This window comes from Naegleria gruberi (assembly GCF_000004985.1).
Source record: "Naegleria gruberi genomic scaffold NAEGRscaffold_62, whole genome shotgun sequence".
Taxonomy (NCBI): Eukaryota; Heterolobosea; class Eutetramitea; order Acrasida; family Naegleriidae; genus Naegleria; species Naegleria gruberi.
In genome coordinates, this window is record NW_003163265.1 from 45406 (window position 1) to 64216 (window position 18811).

The window sequence follows — 18811 nt, forward strand, 5'->3', positions numbered from 1 at the left end:
TTTCTGTTTGGAAATCGTAAAAATTATTGGCGCCAAACAATATCGGTTCCCGACTTGAATGGATATTAATAAAACACAATCAAAAAAAAGGCCAAAAACACACCATCCCTTCTCTATCGGATTTCTTTCAGGACATATGTTGTGATTGAAATTATATTAAATAGATATCTTTGAATCAAAATGATCCATACCTATATTGCATATTACATTACAATACTTGCAAAAATTGTGCATCAAGTACCTCTACCATTTCTTACAATTACTATCCTTTCGAATGCTGTTGCTTTTTTTATTGAATTATATTTGGATTATAGACAAAGTAAACTTTTGAAAACTTCAAACATTCCCTCAAAATTACAAAAATACTTGGATAAGGATGAATTTGATGATATGAGAAATTATGTAGGTAATAATTTAACAATTGATTTTATAATGTGTGAAAGAGCATTTTGAGATTGGGATTTTCAAGATTGGAAAATGCATACGGGTTTATAACTGAGGTTGTGATATTATTATCTGGGGTTCTAACATGGATTTTTGACTTATCTTTGAAAATTAATATTTTACTCTTTAGTTTAGGGGAAGAATATGCCATTACAAGAGGTGTGACATTCCTCTTCCTTGTTTCTTTACTGAGCACTTTGGTGAGAGCTCCATTTGAGGTTTATAGAATTTTTGTGATTGATGGAAAATTCTTTGAAACCAAGCAAGAAAGAAAAGATCTTCAAAACTCTACACTAACCAATGAAGATGTTGCTATATTTTCACATCAACAATTATTGGAAAGTAGTAGATCCAAATTAATGCAAATCAATAATGCAAAAATGTTTTTTGGAGATGAGCAAGGTGATAATTCTGTAAAAAGTGATGAAGAAGAAACAACATCCCAATACAATGAAATATCAAATTTTAAAGAAGATATTACAAGTGATAATGATAGTGATGGAAGTGAGGGAGGAGTTCAGGATATAATGACAGTTTTTCGTAATTGGATAATGGATCAAATCAAAATGGGAATTATTTCAGTAGTTATAGGCACTCCACTTTTATTCTTAATTTTGTGGTTGCTTACAACTGGAAGTCCAATTCACTGGGTTTATATGTGGGTTGGAAGTGTTGCCCTAGCTGTGGGTATATATGAATTATATCCAATAATATTAGCTCCAATGTTCAATACTTTTTATGGTAAGTATTTTAATTTTTATATTAAATATAATCATTTTTAAAGAAATGCCAGAAGGGCCTCTCAGAAAAAGTATTGAAGAGTTGACAATTAAAGTAGGAATTCCAGTTAAAGATATTGTCTACGTAGATGGATCAAAAAGACATGAGAATGCAAATGCATTCATGATTGGATCAGGAGAAAATAAGAAAATTGTTCTATACGATAATTTGATAAGTAAAGATGGTTTGAATTTGACAAATGATGAAATACTTGCAATATTGGCACATGAAATTCACCACTATAAGATGAATCACAGCATCAAAATATTAACTTCACAAGTTTTTTCTTTAGGGATATTTTTATTTATCCTCTCATTCACTATCTACAATGAATATTTTTACAATAGTTTTGGATTTACAGAAATTGATGTAAGTTTACAAAATTCAATTCCATTATCTTACAGATTTTTTTCAGCCAAGTGTTGGATTATGCTTATTCTCATATCTTTTTCAACCACTGGGAAATTTTGCCATGGTAATTCTCAATCATATTCAAAGAAAATACGAATATTCCAGTGATGAGTACAGCATGAGTCTTGGATATAATATTGAGGAACCTCTCATCAAAATGCATGTCAATAATGTTTATAATTTAATTGTAGATAGATTATACTCTAGCTATTACAATGCACATCCTTCCTTATTGGAAAGAGTTGATAATTTGAAAAAGTGGATTGAAAGAAATGCCCAACGACAACGTTTGAATGAAAAGTTGATAAAACAAGAATAAATCAATTTTTAATGTTTCATCTTCTTCCAAAATATAATAATTTCAATATTTTTAAAAAAGATTCTCCACATTTAACTGTTACTTTAAAAAGAATCCCGCATCTTTGAAATGCCAAAAGCTTCATAAAAATTTCATCCTTTGACACTGTCCATCAAATTATTATTAATAGATAAATCAATAAGAAAATGCTCAATAATATTAGTGGATCCAATACCCAGAGAAGAGTATCCCGCTATTCCTTTCTCTCTAAAGGAAATCATAATACTGATCACCATTATCAACAACAAGTAATAGAATTGAATCCATCAACACAAGTTGAATCTAAATGCTATTATTTTGATGATCCTCATCAGCAAGAAATCAACCGATATATTAGAAATAATTATAATTATTGTGTTGTTGTGGAATTTGAATTTAAATCCGAAAATTATAACATCAATAATTTTTCTCCAAAATACACCATCAAATCAGTCTGTTTTAATATTATTCCTCTATTCCAGCCAAACAATTCCTCACATCATCATGATATGAATATATCCTACTTTTATGAAAGAAATAGAGGAATTATTATTAATAGTGAAGAATTTCAACCTGATGAACAGTTAACAATGGATATTTCCTACCCAATTCATATTGTTTCTGATTTGAAAGAAGCAATACAAATGGTAAGTAGTGGTATTATTTTTCTCTTAGGTATTCAATACTAATATGACTCTTTATCATTGTAATGACACTTTCTTTATATCTAACAATACATTTTTCCATTGTGCTCGTTGATTTGCCTAATTTTAATTTTCCCCGATTTTATTGCAAATTGATTGAATTCATTATTGTCCTACAACCCCTACAATTGTTTTATTAACTGTTCAACTTGTCGCCTCATCATTACCACTGGTGATTGTTTTTTATTATCAATGATGATTCTTTACCACCATTTTGATTGACCCTTCATTGAAAAAATTGCTCCAATTGAATGTGTTGAATAGTTGGATCAACATATTATTAGTCACACTCAATCATTATTATCATCTCATTCAAATAATAGTAAGAAGAGCTTTTGTTTCCTATCAACTACAACATCAATTTCAAACAATACTGATATTAGTTTACCTCATATTTTACAAAATATTCTAGACTCTATTCAAATAGAAAATCATTATCTTATAGAGAAGACATACTTTATCAATACATCTATAGGATTGCATCAACAACATTTATTGGAAAACCAATCCTCCCTACAGAGTAATAATTTTCCCGACCTTTACCAAGCATTCCCGACAAACAATTTATTGTCACCACCACTCCAATCAACAAATAGTAGTGATAATTGTCAATACTATCCACTCAATTATTCTCCAACACAAAATTATTCTACTAGTTTTCATACTAACAAGAATTTATTGCTAACAGCATCAAACATAACAAATACCAAACATAACTTTGAAGGGAAAATTTTGCTTGAAACAATTACTCATTTTACGATTTGTGAAAAAATGGCTCAATCAGTAGATACCCAACAAGACTCATCCGACAATACTCCAACAAACAATTGCAGTACAAGTACTGCAAATAATCAACAAACCGAGCAAGATGGTCAACATTCTATTCAGAATTCTATTTCCGAATGTTTAAAAAAACCACTTTCTATCCATTCACCTTCCTTTGAACCACCTCTTCATGTTTTACAACAAACAATTAGACAAGAGAGAGTACTTTTTCAACAAGTGAACTCTCCTCTAACAGATGAATTTAAAACTTGTGTTGTAAGATTGAGAGGATTACCTTGGACAAGCACAGTCCAGGATATTGCAGAATTCTTTTCTGAATTCAAACTTGCTAAAAAGGAACAATCCAAAGATGATACCGACTTGTCATCATCTGAAATTCAACCAACAATAGAACAGCCAAGTACTTGCATAGTAGATTCAAGCTCTCCATCACAGTTAACCTATGCAGCTATAGTATCTATGGGCGTTTCAAGTAATGAGCAAATAACTGATATTGAACAAGTAATCCAACAACCAATTAAGCAATACAAAATTTCAGTAGATACAGCAAAGGATATGGATATTATACTAATGTTAAACTATTTTGGAAAATCAACTGGTGAAGCCTATGTCAGATTTGAATCTGAAGAAGAGCTCGAAAAAGCAAGAAAAACTATGGATAAGAAGAATTTAGGTAGCAGATATATTGAAATTTTTAAATCTACCATTGAAGAAATGGAACATTCTAGAAGAGTATTAGAAAGAAACTTGAAGAATTTGAATAATTCTAAAATTTTAAAGATGCGTAATGTACCATTTTCTGCAACTGAAGATGAAATTGAAACATTCTTCTCTGGACTCACTATTGCAACTGTTCAATCAAGAAATCAAGCTGAACAATCAAATGAGACTAGAAGAAGAAAAGTGTACTTTGTTTTAAACCCAATGAATGGTAAAAGAACTGGTGAAGTTTTCGTTGAGTTTACTTGTCATGACCAAATGTTACAAGCCGCCAAGAGAAACAAGGAAAAAATTAGAAATAGATATATTGAATTATTCCATAGTAGTATTTCAGAATTGAGAGCATCTCAATACTATATTCAACAACAACAACAACAAAATTACTTTCCATACCAACATATTACAAGACCTAGAATATCAGGTGTACAAAATAGAAAGTCCAATTTCATTGTAAAAATTGAAGGTTTACCAACTAGTTTTGAAGAAAATGAAATTGCTGAGCTCTTTAATGGTTTATCTTTATCCGAAGCAGGAATTCATCTCATTTTTGGTGAAGATGAATGTTCTACAGGTGAAGCTTTTGTTGAATTTGTAAATGAAGAAAGTTTTGCCAAAGCTCTAGAACAAAATGATACTACTATTTCTTCAGTGGATGAAAATAATGTAGAACAACAAAATACCATCAAAGTAATAGCATCTGATCGAGCTGAAATGTTGTCAGTATGTGGCATTGAGGAGGAGGAGGAGGAACAAGATGAAGAGGAAGAACCATCTAACAATACTACACTTGAAACAACACTCGATCAAACCAACCATAACGATTACTCAAAGAGAAGATTTAATTATAACAATAACTTTGCTTATCCAATGGTGTATTATGTTCCTTCCTATACTCCATATTATGTCAATCCTTATTTTCAACAACAAGGACAATCATTTAGAAATAATTTAGATCCAAACACAGATTCAACAATTGTTAAACAACCATTCAAATATAAGTTATTCGAACATCCAGAAAGAACTCTAAAGATGCGTGGATTACCATTCTCTTCAACTGAAAAGGAAATTGCAGAATTCTTTGCAGGATATGATTTTGAGGAGGATTCAATAAGATTCAAGATGGATTTCAAAAGAAATCGTCAAACAGGAATTTGCTACATTAGGTTCAGAACCAAGACTGAGGCTGAAAGGGCAGCCAATGAAAGAAATAGATGTAATATTGGCGATCGTTACATTGAACTTTTTACAATCACTCCAAAAACGTAATTAAAATTTACTTTGATTTATGTTTTGTTTCTGCATTTTCTATCATATCATCACAAGTTGAATACCAATAACTCTTTGGATAAAATTCAAGTTTAGAAAGTGTACCATTGAATTTACCAATAAGAATATGTAAATGGAGATGGTCAATTGAATTGAATGGGGGTAAATGAAATCCCATTCTGTTTTGTACAATTTCATTTGAACACATTTCACTCCATAATTCGTGGTGTCTTCTTTTTGCAAATTGCTCTCCAACTCTTTTCATGTGTTTAACTTTGGATATTAATGAAAGCTAAGAGATGCACCAACTTACCCAAATGCAAATCATCTCTATTACTGATTGTTCTCATTGTTGGGGTGTGTTTAAATGGGACGACAAGATAATGAAATTCAGCCTCCGGACGAATATCCTCTACAATGTAACACACTTCATCTCTAAATAAAACAATTGTATGTAAATCATCATCTTGTTTATGAAGATGACAAAATTTGCATTCGTGCTCTTTTCCTGTAAAAATTCTTTTTAGAAACCTAAAGCTAAACACTATTGTTTTGATAATAATAGTTTTGATGATAACTCCTATGAATACAAGTATCATTAAAAAACTTTTAAAAGATGACATTTCCGATTCATTGAAATCCAAAGAAGTCGCTGAGGCCGAGTGTTGTAGTCTTTTGGATGAAGGCATTTTTTACAATGTTGTATTGATAATGTGCAATAAAATACAATGTAATCTCTTTATTATTATGAAAAATCAGCAAAAAGAGTTGAAAGGAGTAAGAACGTTTTTTTGTACATTCAAGATATTTATTTGGATAATCCTTCTCTAGGGTAAAAATTGAGGCATATACTCCCTTAATGACCTCAGCAAATTCAGTTGTTATCTTATATATAAGATACATTAAATGCATGACAATTGGGTTATCTTGTAACATTTCGTGATGTATGTTGTAGTTCTATGTTGAACAAAGATGAACGCATACAAAAAACCCGCCAAAATTGTAATCACACCAAACAAAGACAATGTAAATGCCCACATCTCTTATTGCCTCACACAATACAAAAAAAATAGCTTGATACTTGTTATTTAATCCTTTACGGAAATGAGTGATAAAAAATATACACCACAAGACGTTTTAAAGTACAACAAACCAACTGAGGGTAAGTGTTCATACAATAGGAAGTTTGGAAAATAATATTTGATGATGGTTGTAAAACAAAATAATTATTTTAATTATTAATAACGAATAGCCTTCTTATGTCCCCTTAACGCTAATACTGTTGGAATCCAATTCCTTGAATTCAAGATCCGAAACTGTGATTCAGGTGAAGTTCTCTTCCACACCTCTGCTGAAGAAACAGCCAAGGAACTTTTAAAACAAGGAACTACGATAGATGAAGACTCTCTTCGTTCAATCAACTACAAATTCGATAAAGCCATGCTCAGATCTAAAGGAATTGGTACTACGTAGGTATTTGATTTTTCAGATTGATCTAAAAAAACAAGTTTGACTTTCAAGGTTGGTCCAAAGCCAGTTAAAAACTTTAGAATGATCGAAAGACACTACTTTAAGGAAAAACTGCTTAAGGGTTTTGATTTCAATTTCAAGTTCTGCATTCCTAACAGTCAAAATACTTGGGAATGTATTTATTCGATGCCAGAACTGACCGAAGAAGAAAGTAAGTATCACCATGTCAATTCATATTAACAAAAACCCTCAGTCATTGAAATTGAAAACAGTCCATATCAAGTTAAATCTGATTCATTCTACTTTGTAAATGATGACGAAATGATTATGCACAATAAGGCTGCCTACGCTTATGTTGATGCAAAAAAGGATTAAATCCATCAATTAAGCAAACATTTGTATAATTAAAATTGTTGTTGTATCAAAGAAAACAAATCTACAATAAAAAATAACTATCCCGCCTAAATTTACAGGTTTTTAAAACTCAAAAAAAATGGCTGAAGAAGATTTTATACAATCACTTTCTGTTGGAATTAGAAGAGCAAAATCAGATGAAGCACCCAACATACAAAAATATATTAGTGAGAACAGCTTTCTTCTAACAAAACGTTTCGGAAATTACAATCTAAAAACAATAATTGAGACTGGCTACATTTCTATTGTGGCTGAAGGTGATCAAGGACAATATCAAGGATTTGCATCATTCGAATTTGAGCCATCAGATACATTAGATGTGGAGAAGTACTTTTCCTATCTTCCTCTGAATGTTCGGAATACAATTTGGATTAGACTTGTTCATTTTGAACCCCTCTTTGGAGAGACAGTTTTAATTGAAATGCTAAATTCAATTTTTATTACTTTCTCTGAAGTTGACAATATTTGTTTTCAACCAGTAAGATCAAACGTTCAAAGTGGTATTGATTTCTTCTCTCAATTCTCCTTCTTCAAACAAGAAATTGGATCAGATGTCCTTGTCAAGTCTGACACTGAAAAATGTATTTTTGTTTGCCACAGAGACAATCTAGGTCGTGGAGTTAAGCGTTTGTCAATAAGACAAGCAGTTGTTGAGGATAATGACGATATAATTCCTCTATTATCAAGTTGTGAGAATGTAACCTCCTACAAAACAGAGGGCGAGTACTTTTTGGCTAATCTCTTGTTTGAACAAAATGATTCTAAAAAGATTCTTCTAGCTACTGATACAGAGAGTGGAGACATAGTAGGTGTCATGTACATTACAACTGAGTTGGATATTAGGCAAATTCTCTCGGATTACAAGACTTATAATGAAGGAGAACCAATATATGAGGATTTTATAGTTGAAAAACAAATTGGTGACAATATGGTCTACCATTCAAATGCCTTTGAAATTAAGCTCTTCTACATTCAAGAGGAGTACAAGTTTAGAAGTATTGATTTATTGAGAGCTGCATTCAAGGCATTCCAAGAATCTAAATATTGCATTGTGGGAATCAAATTTGAGGACCATTCCAAATCTGAACATCCTCTTTTAAAACAATTCATCTATATTGAACCAACTCAAGAATGTTCTAGCCATTCACTTCATATTCTTTCTCAAGTATCCATGGTTGCAGACTTTTTCGTTGTAAAGGCCACAGAAACAACACTGGACAAAAATTCATCACCACAAGAGACTATTCTGAGCTTATTGAGACAGGCAGAATTTCATGAAGAGTTTATTGGTGCAGTAGCCAAAAGTTTTAAAGGAACAAGATATGTAACCATGTTACTGTTTGATAGTAACTCAGCAGTGGAAGGAAGAAATGAAATTATTGGTATTGCAGTGGTGGACACCCAAGTTAATGAATTTCTGCTTCGTAGACACTTTGATTTTACAGAATACATTGATTATTCAGCATATAGCTCAAGAGGAACATGTCAAGCAATGATAACACATTTTTATATTGAGCAAAAGTTTTACAGATACTCCAAATTGTTTTTGAAGGAAGTTATGAGAAAATTAGAAAAACATATTCTCTACTATGGCTGCTACAGAGGTGAAATTCCAAACGATAGTCTTAACAAGGAACTCATTTACTTGAAATCGACCAGACAAATAGAGTTTCCAGGAGCCTTAAATGAGAGTAGTAGTGGAAGAAATTCTTCATTATCTGACAATGATTCCGTTATCTCTGGAGCTACTGTTTCTAGCGGAGGTGGATCGAGAGTTTTAACGAATGTACAATACGATTCTCTCTACTTTATTAATAGAAGATATTTGAGTGAAGAAAAAACTGAAATATTTTCCAGAATTGTGGTTATAGGTGGTTCAAAAACTGCACTGAGTTTTATTAAGGAACTTTCTGCCAACTCTTCTCTTTTCTTTAACAATATTATTGTCGTATCTCCTGAAGGTGATGTTACCAAGAGCCCTGAATTTTATGCCGATGATACGGATGAAGAATTCAACAACAGAGAATTGCTTAATATGATCTCTCTACCAAACATTTACTTTGTGAAAGATAAACTTGAAGATATAGAAAGAGTCAACAAGAGTGTCCTCTTATACGAAAATCAATCCAGCTTCATTACGTATGATATTTTATTATTATGTACAAGCAGACAGTACAAGATGAAACCAAAATATTTAGAACTGGTTGGATATCCCAAGAAAGGCATTCTCAATTTGAACCCAAGAGTACCTGTAAATGAAACAGGAGAAGAAATTGATCTAACCGAATATTTTGAAATGTATTTACATGAAAATGATAGTGAAGAAAGAAGTGATAGTTCTTATATTGTAGTATATGGTTCCTCCTTAGATGCATTGTGTACCGTTAATACTTTATTGAACAGATTTAATGTTGAGCCATCAAAATTATTACTCATTTTCCCTGATGGAAAGAAATGTATTTTTAACGAGAATGAAGAAATTGAAGATAGATTGGACCATATTTTAGAAGTGGCCGGCCTAAAATACTTTTCTCAATATACATTGGAAGATTTTGCCTCTGATGAAGAGGGAAATCTAGTGAGAATTTACCTCTCACCAAATGAGGAAAAGGAAGAGAAGAAAAAACATGCCAAGATGGTTGAAATTGATTGCTCCTTATTTATAAATTGCCACAGTAAGGATGTTGATGACGGTATTTTATCAACTGTAAACAGACAGTCCCTAGTGTTTGACGGTAGATTAATTGTGGATACACAATTCAGAACTACTGATACAAGTATTTACTCTGCAGGGCCTATGGCCAAGTTTTCAAGAAGGTTTGGAGAATCGAGAATGATGGAAGCTTTCAACTCGTCTGAAGTTGGATCAAAAGTAGCACAGTCGGTACTTTCAGCTCTTGGAGTAGCTGAAGATCCATTAACAGGATCTATGCCAACATTTGTAAAGAACACATCAATTAGGTGTGTTCTTCCAGGGGGTGTAAGATTTTTCAGATGTATGAATTCTCAATTCGATGTTGAAAAATGTGTTAAATATCAAACAAATAACGTTTTAGGACCTCGTACAATTAATGACATCATAGAGCCTTTTAGATATACAGGATTGTATGTCAACAAACAAACAAATTGTATTGACTGTATTTGTTATCTTGGTCAGGAGCAAGTTGAAGAAGGAAACTTGGCAAGCTTGGTAGGTTTGCCATTATCCTATTTCAATGATTTAGTGCCAAGGTACAAGGATGGATTTATTTATGATTTCATAGCATTTTTGAGAGAAAATTGGGTTATGGCCATTCTTTGTCATAAGTTTATTTCTTTCAAGAATGAAACTAAAAAGAAACTTTTAAATGAGGAGGATAATATTGGTAATATTAATGAAGTTTGTAATGAAATTGCAGAGCTAATATTGCATGGTGAATCAGAAATTTTCACTGTTGATCCAACCAAAACTATTAAAGTTGAGAAGGAAGTTACCAGAGATGCCAAAATATTTGTCCAATCTGAGCTGATAGATTTCCTTACTGTACACCAAGAAGTTTTACACTCAATACCAGGAGTTTATTTTGTACCAAAAAAACAATAGATTTGTCATTTTTCAATTTATTATTCTACTGTCAGAAAATCAAGTCCATAAAGCATTCATATATAGCTTGCTCTGCTGATCCAAAAGTGATGAAAACTATTCTCCAATTTATGGAATGAATAGGTGAATTTTCATCTTCATACTCTTTAATAATAAAATCTCTAGTTTGAATTCTCATTTACATATTATGAAACAAAAAACTCACCTTACAGTACCAAGAGCAATAGCACTTGCTTCTATTTTGGGATAACCGAACTTGCCTGTTGAGATACACGGTAGAATTAGTGTGGATGCTTTAGTATTACGTGCATTATCAATGAAAAATCTCAAACTATTTCTATAACAATTTGCAAGAAGTAAGCTATTGGTAGCATCACCATATTTCTGTGATCCTCTAGGTCCAGAGGTGTGAATTATATAGTTAAAGCCATTTGATTCCTGCATTTTGAAAGAGCTTGTAACAAGTATTTCTCCCACAGGACAATGAATTTCCTTTTCATTTACTTCAAATGATTTATATTTCCATTGAGAGGGATCAGCAAGACTATTTTCCATTTCACACCTTCCACAACATTGAAATATTACTGAAGCTAAACCTCCTCCAATAACCAGGGCTTCGTTTGATGGATTTACAAGGCTAACTACCATTTCTTTTGTATAGTTTTTTAAATGTGTAATATTTCCTGAATAGAGAATTAAATTACAACTCCAAAGATCATTCCAATTTATATTACCAATTGTTGTTGAGTATTGTTTACAATAATCCAAATTTAATGAGGACAACAATTCTTCAAGTGATGATCCATGCTCCGAAGTGAAATTAGAATCAAAAGCAATTTCTAATCGTGAGTTATACATTTGTGGTTGAATGGTTTTTAAAACTTGGACAAGCTTTTTACGATCACTCCATGATTCTAATTGCATCAAATCTTGGTACCAACTTTCATCCATTTTTTTAAATTAAAAATAGATTTAAAACTTTGGAAAATTTCTAAAAAGAAAAAATGTTAAACTTCCATCCTGATTTTCCTCCCCAGAACATTTGTTGTGACTGTGGTTGCCACACTTGTGATAATGATGGATCGTGTAATAATCCTTCAGTGCCATTAATATTTGAAACTTGTAATCAAAATTTAAATCAATTGTGGAAATCTTCTCATTTGAATATTTATTCTCCCTCTGATGTTTGTTTTGGAGCATACAACCCTGTCATGGATCTCTTTAGACTTCTCCAAAAATTTAATCCAAACTTTCCAAAGAAATTTTGTTTTGATGAGCAGGAATGTAAATCAATTATTGAAGCCTTCTATTCCACTCCTGATGATTTAGACTCATCTTTTTTATATGATGTTCTGATTGGTGAAAGATCAAAAACATCATCACCAATCCCGATACTTTACACTGCATACAGTAATGGTCCTCAGTGTGATAATGTCGATCAGTTTGAAACCTATTGCTTTAGGACAAAAGAGGATTTCAAAGCTGCAGTAAAGGCTCATAAAATTTATGAAGATGATCAAATGGATATTCAAAGTAGAAATTCCAAAACAGCCATTGATAAACAATTACAAAAGAAATTAATTCAACAAGCAGAGAAAGTATTAGAAATTTCTCCAAATTGTTTGGAAGCCTATAATGCCTTGGCACTTTATAAAGCAACAAGTTTTGAGGAAGCTTTGGAGTATTACAAAACTGCACAGAGTAAACTGCAACAACATTATAGTGATACGGCCCATGAAAATAGAGAAAAATTTGAAAAATCAAACAAACATCAATTGTACTACATTTTGGAATGGAGACAATACATGAGAGCATTGGTAGGGGAAGCAAACTGTCTTCGAAAGCTTGGAAGGTATGAGGAAGCCCTAAAGTGCTATCGAAAATGTGAACAATTAGATTCAGAGCCTCATGAAATTCGGCATGACTCTATCTCATATGTAAATTATTTATACCATATTCCAGAGTGTTTGATTAGGTTGGGTAAATTCAAAGAAGCACTAGATTTTTTAAAAAGTAATAGAGAATTATTAGCTCTTCCATCATCAAAAATCTTACTATGGAGTTTTGCTTTATGTGAGTTTGTAGTATCTAAATTACCAAGAGATTTTAATAGTATTGAGAAGTATGTCATTCCAGAATGTTATGATGAAGAACATGTATACTCAAATGCAATAGTTCCTGCTGCACTAGTTTCACCTCTTTTTTACGAATATCTGATAGGAATTAGAAAATTGTCTAACATTAGGCTTTCAAAAACGTTTAGAAAGAATAGTAATGACAAGCTAGTTTCAGAAAATTCACAAATTCAATACTGTGTCGATTATTTAGATATATGGTTAAATATTCCAGGAGCTCTAGATTGGGCCATCACAAATTGTAACACAATTTATGCACAAATGTGCCTCTCTAAAACAGAAAAAGAATTGAGTCGAAAATATTACTATCCTAATGATCCATACAAGAATTTGGCGTTATATTCGAATGGATTTTTTGTAAACTCTACACAGCCAATGACGGGTAGGCAACTCATTCACACAGCAATAGATAATAACGATAGAGAAACTATTAGCTTTTTGATTTCTAAAAAAGCGGTTATTGTCTCCAAAGAAATCAACTCTAGTCTCAATCCTCTCTATTATGTATGTGAAAGAGATAAGGAACAGATTTTACAATTTTTACTTTCTAGTAGTTCTTTCATTAGGATTGAATTGTATCCAAAGGCTTTTGAAATCTGTTCCTATCTTGGTCATTGGAAATGTTTAAAGATTTTATTTTGCGAAATTTTGAAAAGAAAAACTATTGATAATCTTTTGCTGGAAACATGTGTAGAGGCTATTGTAAACTCTACCTCGTTTGGTTGTATTGGTAATTCATGTAAATATTGTAAATCTGTGAAGGGATTCCAACATTCTCTTAACACCAATTATGTCAATTGCTTGGATATAATATTAATGTTTGGATGTAAAATTGAAAAAGAATGTATTCAAAAATTAGAGGATAAAAAGAAGAAGACTCTCTCAGATCGAGTTAACCAAATTCAAAAAAGACAAGTAGTTTTAAATCCTACAAAATATGGAATTACTGATACAAAAGTTCTTAATTCTTTGAAAGAGATTAACCCATATCAAAAGCTTACTTTAGTCAACCAGCATTCGGCTCAAACAGCAGAAGAACTTAAAGATGTTGGAAACCAAGAATTTCAAAAAGGAAAATTTATGGAAGCACTCAAATACTACAAACAAGCCCTTGAAAAGAGTGATCATGTCAAGATTACACATATACTACACTCCAATATAGCTCAATGTTATATTAATTTAAGGCAATTTGAATTAGCTTTGGAACATTCAGAGAAGGGAATTTCTGTTGATCCAACTTTTGTAAAATGTTTTTATAGAAAAGCATTAGCTCTAGATGGTCTTTCTAGAAAGAATGAAGCCTTAGAAGCAATAGAGGTAAGTTATGTTTATTGAATGGCAGACTCGATAATACTTTTATTGCACAGATGGCACTAACTAAAGAACCAACTAATGAATCATTCCAAAAATTGAAAGAAAAAATCAAGAAGGATCTTGTTAATCAAGATAAAGAGGAAAGACTCTGCAAACATTGTGGAGGAAAACGAATTCCACGTGTCTGTGCATACTGTGGTAAGGAGGCCAAGAAGAAGTGTTTTGGATGTAAAGAAGTAAGATATTGTGACCTGGGTTGTCAAAAACATGATTGGGAAAATCATAAATCTGCTTGTAAATGGGCAGAAATGCATAAGAATGCCAAAAAGTAAATCCTCTTGATTGTTGACGGGAATGCTATCAAATGTGATACATTTTTAAAAAAAATCTAAACAATTAAAAACAATATCTGGATATTTTTTATGAGCTTTTTTCATCATAAAACATGAATTATTCCGTTCGTTTGTTATTCTCGAAATCCATCAATTTTATTCGGAATAGACACTACTCTGTTTTGGCTTTTTTAATTTTTACCATCCTACAGACGATCACAATAATTGCTGTGATGATTGCAAATATGATTTATAATTCTCTTGATGAGGAGCCTTCAGTAGCAGTTTATTTTCTATCCGTTATTGCAATATTGGCCATGCTGTGTATGTGTTATTTTGCTGTGGATGCAATTGTAAATGAAAACAAAATGATGATATATTCGTATATTTTAATAAGCTTATTTCTAATGGGAAGACTCTTATATGGATTAGCGTTTGGGGGAGAAGCAGAAGAATTATTAACCCTTGTCCCTAGCTTGTTAATTTGTTTTTTTGAAGGTAGGTCATTATTATTAAGGGTATATCCACATTAACCCATTACTATAAGTTTGTCAAGTTGTTTTATCAGTGCCAGTTGTAAAAAGTTTTGGATGGAAATTATATAGAAAAATTGGATCTGGAAAACTGTTGCATGAATTATATAACACTTACCATATTTTTGTTGCAATACTGAAAATTGATTTTGTCTTTACACTTATTGTTGGATTATTGGGATTTTTCTTCGTAGTTTTTGATTATTGGTGGGTTTACTTATTATTTGCCACCGGAATATTGTGCTCTCTTTGTAAGTTTTCACAATTTTTCAATAGGTGTGATAATTGAAATTGAAAGTGAGTTCACCACTTGTTATTTATTTTGGAATTCGAAGAGAAAATAAGCTCATTTGCTCCATATTTGTCTGTATTTGTTTGTTGGTACCATTATTCTTAATTTACAAAATTACCATCCTGTGGCTGCCTTCCTCACATGAAATTGTGGCTGAATGGGGAGGATCTTCGATGTCTCAATTTGAAATCAAGATTGGCTTGACCTTACTCTCTTCCCTTGCCTTTATTGTAAAAATAATTTTGATTTGTGTAACTGTGGTGTGTATGAAAAATTTTGGCAAAGGTCTTGCAGAAACATTTAGAAATACCCAATCACTTGTTTTGCAAAAATCAACCATACAACCCACCTCAGCTCCATACTATAGTGATACTATTTCAGTAACTTCTAATGCTCTTTTTGCAGTAACATCTTCTGGTGATATTGTTATTAATGATGGCAGAAAGCAAATGGTTTCAGTTTCATTGACAAGATCAATTTCAGACGATTCTGGGTTTTTGGGCTCGTCTAGCCATAACTATTCATCTGGAGACGAAGAAGAAATAATTCCAATTAATAGACCAAAGCAATCTAAATATTAATTATTGAACCCAATGCACATCAGTATTGTAACACCACCATTCTTCTATTAGGTTATTTTGCATCTTGCATTACAATTTATCTGTTATTTGATTATTGCCGAGAATGAAATAACAGACTAAAACAAAATGTACATTCAAAATATACAAACAAGCACAAACAATCCTCTAAGACTAGTCAACAGAGAAACGATCAGAAGGATTCAGTGTTTTTGCCACACGACCAGTAGGGAAGAATTTCGAAAATAGCGGCAAACAGGAATCAGAACACAACCATTCGAAAAGGTTCTTTAATGCCCATCTCCAACACGTTATGGAAATACTGTTAGCTCAAAAAAATCAAATTGTACAAAGGATACTACATATGCAAAACCATCAGCAAGAATTCACAAATTTAATTTACAATAACAAATCATTTTTAAAAATAACCATACAATTTGCACATCAACACATTTCTACCGCCAAAATTGTTTACGATTTCGGTTTTTAAATTTAAAAAAAATGCCATTATCATCAACATCAGACTCCAGTCCCACTCCTGTGGCAGAACACGATGATGAAGAATTGAACACTGATTCTCTTAAGAAGACTCAAAAGAAGAATGTAAATACAGTAAAGAAGGTTAAAAATATGTCGGATGGTGCTCTTTCAAAACAACGATTCACTATTGACAAAATTAAAAAGGACAATGATCTCTTGAGAGAAACAATTGCCAACCTTACACGTAATGTGAATACTAGTGAGAGTGTAGCTCTAGGAAAGAAAATTAACAAACTCAACGATGTTATTTATAATATTACTTTAAAAATTCAGGAAGAAAAACGAAAGGTTGAAAATCTAGAGGAGCACTTTAAGGACACTTCAAACAGAATTGAAGAAGCGAGAATAGAAAGATCTGGAGTAAATGTCTCTAAAGAAAGTAATAGATTAGTTGAAAAACAAATCAAAGTCCTAGAAAATAGACTTGATAAAGCCCTTGTAAAGTTTAATGAGTCACTAACTGAGAATAAGGTATTACGTGATCAAATTGAAAACTTAAGAAAAGAAAGAGTAGTATTCGATAGTATTTATAAAAAGATGGAAAAGGAACTCCAAGAGAAAAAGAAGGAAATGGCTAAAATCATTGAATTATCTAATTCAGCATATGAAGAAAGAGGGCAAGCACTCGAGGAGCAAAAGCAAGTCAAGGATGAACACCAAAAAGAAATTGAGAAAATTGAGGAAGAACGAGAACAACTTGATAGACTTTTGAAAGAAGCAGAAAAAGTTACAGAAAAGCTTCAACAAAGAGAATTGGAAAGAAGAGAGAGGGAAATTCAAGAAGCTGCTGATCTTGACAGAAAGAGAATGCTCAAATCTAGTTGGTCTAATTCAGGAGTCAAGGCCAGAGCAACTGATATGAATGAAAAAAGAAAGCAATACGAAGAAAGATTTTCCAAAATTGAAGAAGCAACAGGGAAAAATATCGATGAACTTATTGAACACTTCTCTCAATCTGAAGATCAAAACTTCTCCCTCTTTACCTATGTAAATGAACTTAACAGTGAAATTGAAAAACTTGAGGAAAATATTGTTGAGATTGAAGAAGAAATTAAGAAATTCAAAGGAGAGGGAGTCAATTCAGAATCTCAAAGAAAGAAGGTTCTTTCAGATATTCAAGAAAAAATCAATGAAACAAACAGCAAAACTGATCTGTACCAAAGAAAGTACGAAAATTCTCTCAAAACATTGGAAATTATTTCAAGAGGTATTGAAACAATATTCAACAAATTGGGATGTGACCCATCGTCTATTTCAGACATGCTTGGTACAACTGGTGTAACTGAATCAAACATGATGATTTACTTGGGCTTTATTGAACAACGTACTAATGAAATTGTTCAAATGAGTGTCACAACAAAGAAAAGTGAAGGTAAGAAGGATGACAATGCTGTTTCAGGACCAAAACATCCGGTTGGATTTACTGAAACCCTCTCCATAGAACCTCCTTCGACAGCTAATGACGGTCTTTCAGATGATGATGATGATGATGAAGAAGAAAGACCATTTACAAGAGAAGAATTGATGCAAAAGGCAAAGAAAAGTACCCTCAGCAAGAAACCTAAGAAGAAGAAATAAACCCATTGTAAATTATTTTATCAATTTCAAAACTGCCACAAAGTGTTCCATTCTTATTTCCTTATTTTCAATATTTTCTCGCAGTGACTCTAAGGCAGCCTCTCTGCACCATCCGCTAATAGATGCTCCTGTCCAGCTTCTTTCCTGTATCAATGAAACCAAATGCTCAATGTTGATATTAGATGAAAACGGCATTTTTGCTGTGTTAAAAGATATTGAGCTACTTGTAGGAAACAATTCAAAAACTTACCCTTGTATACTTTGAAAATTTCCACCAAGTCCTCCTCTTCTGGCATGTGCATGTAAAGTATTTGGTCAAGTCTACCAGGTCTCAAAATAGCTTGATCTATTAATTCTATTCTATTGGTACAGCCCACAATAAATACTTGTTTTCTATTGGAAATTCCGTCCATTTCATTTAGTAATTGAGATAGAGCTCTGGCAGATGAGCCACTATCTGTAACTGTAGCATTGTTTTGTAACTCTCTCCTAGGAGCCAAAGCATCAATTTCATCAAAAACTAGAACACATGGTGACAATTGTTTGGCTCTTTTAAAAATGTACCTTATCAATTTTTCTGTTTCACCAACATAT

At 32.1% G+C, this 18811-nt stretch overlaps 7 protein-coding genes across 7 annotated transcripts; 6 read left to right on the plus strand and 1 right to left on the minus strand.

The window, feature by feature from the left end:
* Positions 1-180: 180 nt before the first annotated feature.
* On the plus strand, positions 181-1954 carry NAEGRDRAFT_73593 (uncharacterized protein; the record flags this gene model as incomplete). Its single annotated transcript, XM_002671244.1, has 4 exons — positions 181-402; positions 444-1185; positions 1229-1593; positions 1640-1954. The coding sequence occupies 4 exons, from the start codon at positions 181-183 to the stop codon at positions 1952-1954; spliced, it is 1644 nt and encodes a 547-aa protein (XP_002671290.1).
* Positions 1955-3447: 1493 nt separating this feature from the next.
* On the plus strand, positions 3448-5470 carry NAEGRDRAFT_81544 (uncharacterized protein; the record flags this gene model as incomplete). The annotated part of the gene is made up of 1 exon (XM_002671245.1): positions 3448-5470. The coding sequence occupies one exon, from the start codon at positions 3448-3450 to the stop codon at positions 5446-5448; it is 2001 nt and encodes a 666-aa protein (XP_002671291.1). The 3' UTR covers positions 5449-5470.
* A 1044-nt stretch (positions 5471-6514) lies between these two features.
* On the plus strand, positions 6515-7381 carry NAEGRDRAFT_56340 (uncharacterized protein). The gene is made up of 4 exons (XM_002671246.1): positions 6515-6610; positions 6701-6917; positions 6957-7129; positions 7172-7381. The coding sequence occupies exons 1-4, from the start codon at positions 6553-6555 to the stop codon at positions 7291-7293; spliced, it is 570 nt and encodes a 189-aa protein (XP_002671292.1). The 5' UTR covers positions 6515-6552; the 3' UTR covers positions 7294-7381.
* A 30-nt stretch (positions 7382-7411) lies between these two features.
* FM142 (uncharacterized protein) lies at positions 7412-10915 on the plus strand (the record flags this gene model as incomplete). The annotated part of the gene is made up of 1 exon (XM_002671247.1): positions 7412-10915. One exon carries the CDS (start codon positions 7412-7414, stop codon positions 10913-10915), a length of 3504 nt encoding a protein of 1167 aa, XP_002671293.1.
* A 201-nt stretch (positions 10916-11116) lies between these two features.
* NAEGRDRAFT_73597 (uncharacterized protein) lies at positions 11117-11866 on the minus strand (the record flags this gene model as incomplete). The annotated part of the gene is made up of 1 exon (XM_002671309.1): positions 11117-11866. The coding sequence occupies one exon, from the start codon at positions 11864-11866 to the stop codon at positions 11117-11119; it is 750 nt and encodes a 249-aa protein (XP_002671355.1).
* A 3828-nt stretch (positions 11867-15694) lies between these two features.
* On the plus strand, positions 15695-16518 carry NAEGRDRAFT_81547 (uncharacterized protein; the record flags this gene model as incomplete). The annotated part of the gene is made up of 1 exon (XM_002671248.1): positions 15695-16518. One exon carries the CDS (start codon positions 15695-15697, stop codon positions 16100-16102), a length of 408 nt encoding a protein of 135 aa, XP_002671294.1. The 3' UTR covers positions 16103-16518.
* An 82-nt stretch (positions 16519-16600) lies between these two features.
* Positions 16601-18249, plus strand: NAEGRDRAFT_81548 (uncharacterized protein; the record flags this gene model as incomplete). The annotated part of the gene is made up of 1 exon (XM_002671249.1): positions 16601-18249. The coding sequence occupies one exon, from the start codon at positions 16601-16603 to the stop codon at positions 18215-18217; it is 1617 nt and encodes a 538-aa protein (XP_002671295.1). The 3' UTR covers positions 18218-18249.
* Positions 18250-18811: the final 562 nt, after the last annotated feature.

Bases quoted from the DNA above. Each gene is read 5' to 3' on its own strand.
- NAEGRDRAFT_56340 (XM_002671246.1), top strand. From the start codon at position 6,553: ATGAGTGATAAAAAATATACACCACAAGACGTTTTAAAGTACAACAAA. The intron at 6,918-6,956 runs GTAGGTATTTGA...TAAAAAAACAAG, and splicing joins TCTAAAGGAATTGGTACTAC to TTTGACTTTCAAGGTTGGTC. The intron at 7,130-7,171 runs GTAAGTATCACC...AAAAACCCTCAG, and splicing joins AGAACTGACCGAAGAAGAAA to TCATTGAAATTGAAAACAGT.